General features: G+C 36.6%; 1 protein-coding gene across 1 annotated transcript in view; it reads right to left on the bottom strand.

Annotated features, from left to right (window-relative positions):
* The window catches only part of LOC102584817 (cell differentiation protein RCD1 homolog), a 6,490-nt gene extending 3,228 nt beyond the window's left edge, over nucleotides 1-3,262 (bottom strand). Inside the window, exons 1-3 of the mRNA XM_006364109.2 lie at nucleotides 3,004-3,262; nucleotides 2,275-2,317; nucleotides 1,800-1,906 (exon numbers count right to left, since the gene is read on the bottom strand). Coding sequence (XP_006364171.1) covers nucleotides 1,800-1,906; nucleotides 2,275-2,317; nucleotides 3,004-3,057 — 204 coding nt within the window. The 5' untranslated portion in view covers nucleotides 3,058-3,262. The remainder of the gene's footprint in view (nucleotides 1-1,799; nucleotides 1,907-2,274; nucleotides 2,318-3,003) is intronic.
* Between the last annotated feature and the right edge of the window lie 1,660 nt (nucleotides 3,263-4,922).

Raw genomic sequence — 4,922 nt, 5'->3', positions numbered from 1 at the left:
CGTTGTATCATCACTTAGGCTCATAGTGGTGGTTGTCGGTTAGAGAAACTCCCGCAGAAACTATATTACTTTATTATATGAGTAAAATTTAGTTTGTTATTGCATTTTCTTTAATGAACTAAGATTTCCACTGTTTTACAAGCTTTCTATATATTGCATATGTTTTATTGCTTTATGTTGAGTTAAGTTATTCAGGAGTTGAGTAAAGCCAAGGTAAGTGTTTCTTTCAGATTCTTTTCAAGCTTAAGTTATGTTTAGCATTCCAACTCGCATAGTCGTACATTCAATGTACTGATGCCAGTTGGTCTGCATCTTATTATGATGCAGACAGAGGTAACCAGGATCAACATCCAGCTCATCGTTGATCCAATTGAGCACTCAGAGTCAGTTGGTGAGCCTCCTTGCTTTCCGGAGGATCCCTTTGGTTATGTTTTGTTTTATTGCTTGCTTATTTCAACTGTTAGGATGATCGGGGGTCTTGTCCCGACATCCCTTAGAGTTTAGAGGCTTCATAGACAGAGTTAGTTGATGTTAGTTCATGAGTCTTTACTTCCTTTTCAGTTAAGTTGAGACTTGAGTTGCCACTCTGGCAGTGAATGTTATTTATTACATTCTCAGTTATTTATTGAGCAATTCAATGTACTATTTTAAAAGTATTTATCTTGAGTAAAGTCTTTCACTGAGTAAGAAAGTCAGGCCAAGGGTTCGCTTGGGGCCAACAATGGTTCTCGAGTGCCGGCCACGTCCAGGGTGTAGGCTCGGGGCGTGACATCAATATTATGAATGCAGTTTGTCTAACGATAAACTTATTTCGAATTATAGAGCTATGAAAAAATCAAACCTGAATAACCAAAAAAATTGAATTGTACCAGTCTATTCTAGGAGTTATTACTCTTTTTTCTAATTGTTTTGTTTTCCAACTTTAACGAGGAAGAGTAGGAGGAGGGGAAGTAAAAGATGATGGAAAAAGAGTATATTTGCTTAGTTCAATCCACTTTATCAAACAATTAGAGATAATTTTGATTTACTCCACCAAAAAGAAAACAAAAGACACAGTTGGTATTTTGATAAAAAATAGGATATCCGAGACAAGGTAGGAGTGACTTCAATGGAAGACAAGACGTGCTCTGAACATGTGATAAGGAGATGCACGGATGCCCTAGTGGGAGAGGTGTGGGGGAGTGACTATGGATGGATTTAGTAGAGGTAGAGGTAGACCAAAAGTGTATTGGGAGAGGTGATTAGACGGGACACGACATAATTACAGGTTATCGAGGACATGACCTCAGATAGCAAGGTGTGAAAGATACAAAATAGGGTAGAAGGTTAGTAGGTAGGAGTGCGTCCATACTAGTAGGTAGGAGTGTGTCCATACTAGTAGGTAGGAGTGTGTCGTCTTGCTGTCCTTACTAGTAGTCATAGTACTACTCTCGTAATTTCATGTAGTTTGATTATAGTATTAGTTTGTTTTAGTATTGTTCTGCTACTATTTGTCATTATTGTTACTACCTATTAATTGTCTCTTGTACTTCCATCACGTTTCTAGACTGTTTTTGTCTTGACCCGAGGGTCTAAGCGGAAACAACCTTTCTACTTCACCTCTGAGGTAGAGGTATGGTATGTATTTACTCTACCCTCCCCAAACCCCACTTTATGAGATTCTGTTGCATATGTAAACAACAAAGTATAATAACTGAACACATTCAATCTAGAAGAAAACTGGAAAAAGTAAATCCATGAAATGAATGTAGTGACAACAGTGAAGAGAGCGTGTGTATATTTGTTCATTGGATGGATACCTTTGCTAGGGCACCAAGAACACCCAAGCTGGTGAGCCTCAAATACTCCAAAGGCTTGTCGTCTCCACTAGGCTTGAGAAATGGGTAGAAATAACATGGTATTTTAGCTGCAAAATGAAATTACTAGAAGAGTTAACTGTTTCTCACACAACAGTAAAAACATTTCTTAAAGGCACAAAGTTAGAGTTTGAGGTAAACTAGAGCATTAAAAGGACATATTTCCATCGAAAAGAACCTGCAGGCACATGATCTGCATTCTCACCGCAAAAATGATAATGAAATCGAATTTATCTTTTTGAAAGACTGAAGACATGAAAAAGAGGACTGCAGTGGGAAGAATTTGTTCTTCCACTCACTTTGAAACCTAGTCACCTGAATCTTTCCATATTCGTACAAAAACTTGATTTACTCTTACTAGTCATTTGGCCTTGGCCTGATTTTCATTTCAATTTTATCATTTCATAAACTGACTTACCTTCTATAAGCTCCTTTCTTGTTTCTGGATTTTTGGCCATAACCTGTAGAATATATCCATAAAGGAATAAGGTGGATACATATAACAAAGTGGCGGAAAATTGGTGTCAAGAAATAAGTAATAACACAATATCAAAACTTCATTTCATGACGGCCTCAATGACAGTTGATATTTCAAATACTTGCTTTGCATACAGCTGCAAACCAAGAGCATATATAGTGGTGAGTTATCTTCTGGAGGCAGAGAGTAGTTTGGCCACCATAGCTAAAAGTAACAGAAAAACAGCATTGCATTCTGCCGCAAGAAATGGGACATAAAAAGGGGCAAACTGCACTTCATATGGCTGTCAAAGGACAAAATCTTGAAGTTGTGGAGAAGGTAACTAGAACTGATCCTTCATTGATAAATATGGTTGACAATAAAGGAAAAATCGCCTTGCATATTGCTGCTCGAAAAGGCAGGGATCAGGTATGTTCTTTTTCTAATACAACAGCAATCATTTCTGCTATATGAATCCTCACTTTCCATATTGTATGTTCTTTTTCAAATACATATTGATATTTGTATCCTATCGAATTAAGGAACCATGACTTATATGTTTAGTTAAAAGGTTCTATACAACTGCCCTTTCTCAACGTAGCATTCGCTTGAAATAGTTTCCAAAATAACTGTTTTGCGCATTGTAAACCAACAAGGGAAAGTACTCTTGTTTGATGGGATATTGTTAACCTGAAACAAAGCAAGAGCATTACACGCTCGAGTTGACTCCTTCATAGATATCATTGGGGGTGACAACTTCCAATACACTGATATGACTTCCTGAAATTCATAAGACAAACATTATTACGCATTAACAACTTCTTGCACATCAATAAGCATTCTTTCATCCAGAAACTTTTGCTGCTAGGAACTTCTCTCTCTAAAAAAACTTTGATCTCACTTCTCTCTAAAACTCTACGCACCAACGGTAACTATGTAAGCAGGGGAACCCCTACCCTATAATTACCCTATATATAGAATAAGATTCACAAAGCTTTCATACAATGTTTGCCTACTAGAATTAGCTGGCAAATTTTGAAGAATAGATGTAGTGCTAGATTTGATAACACTCCTCTTGAATGGCACGAACTCTGTAGCAGTATTGAAATAGCTAAGCACAAGATCAACATCAAGATGTTTCTATGGCAGAAACCAGATAGTGGCTGGCATAAACTCAACACAGATGGCTTCAGCAAACCTAATCCAGGCAGTGCAGGAGGAGGTGGAATCAAACCCAACCTGCCCAACCCGTTTAAGTTTAACCCGCCCATTCATTAGCTCAACCCATTAAAAATTGGGTTGATATGTAACCCAAATTGGCTAATGAGAAATCTTGTCAAAATAGTTTTAAAAAGCAAATAAAACAATTAAGCTTAGTAAAATTGGGTTGGTTTGGATTCTTGACCCATTATATAACCCATAACCTAACCCATTTTGACCCAAATAAATTTGGGTTGGGTTGGTTCTTGACCCGATTGTTGTCTTTAGCCATCATGACCCGCCCAAATTAAACCTAAACCATTCAATTGTCACCTTAGTAGCTGATCACTTGACAAATTTGGGAGAATCTCATAATAGAAAACCTTAGTTTGCTACCTGCTTCTACAAGAGTTCTGTTGAGTTTGGATCAACAAGGAATTCCTAACTTCGGGTTCAAACAAAGGAATAACCATTTTGTGACTAATGACGTTGGCCTTGGATAGTTATATATTGATATTGTCTTTGTGCATAACACCCACTCGTGGACTTTTGATAATAACTATGAATGTATTCTCTCTAGTCATCTAACCTTTTAAATCAGATGATCACATAATTTAACATGTATAGTATCGAACATTTTCTCTCTGTAACATTTCAAACGTTTAGACTAGAGCTCCCAAAATTCTAACAGAAACTCTAAAAAATCCAATTTAAGATTATCCAACAAAATATAAATCCATGAAAATTAAAAGAGGTATACCAGCAAAAGCATGTAAACTGCATTGAAGGTGTTCCAAAGCAACAGAGCTAGATCTTTGCATGTATCTCGCTTCTGAAATATATAACAAAAGTCACCAACTCAGAATCTAACAATTACAAGCACTTTAAGAAGGTACAATAAAAGGAGTAATAATTTGTTTGGCCAAATTTTTAAAATCGGCTTATTTTGAATATTGCTTTTTGTCAGACATGCTTCGGGAATAAATATATTTAAAGAGAAATAACTTGTGTTTAGCTAATCAATTTGATAAACACTTTTGTCAATATTAGACCAGCAATTTGGTTTTACTAAGGTTATGAAGTAATTATTTTTTTTTGAAAATGTTTGTTTAGCTTTCAAAAAATAGTTTGATTCTACTCAATAATATTTTTTTTACCTAACAGCTTGACCAAACACGTCCGTTCTCTAGAATAAGCCCTTACTTCAATTAAAAAGAAAAAAACACTTTTGATCAAGGTAGCTTGGCCAGACAAGTAATTTAATTTTCACTCAATTCTTTTCTTTAGCTTATGATAGTTAATTATATTTAAGGTTAGATAATTTATATTTACTTGGTGCTTGGTTTTGTGTTGGGGGGGGGGGGGGGGGGGGGGGGGGGGGGGGGGGGGGGGGGGGGGGGGGGGGTAGG

The sequence above is a fragment of the Solanum tuberosum genome, unplaced genomic scaffold (genome assembly GCF_000226075.1).
Source record: "Solanum tuberosum cultivar DM 1-3 516 R44 unplaced genomic scaffold, SolTub_3.0 scf00468, whole genome shotgun sequence".
NCBI classification, from domain to species: Eukaryota; Viridiplantae; Streptophyta; class Magnoliopsida; order Solanales; family Solanaceae; genus Solanum; species Solanum tuberosum.
This window is presented reverse-complemented; position numbering and strand designations above follow the sequence as displayed.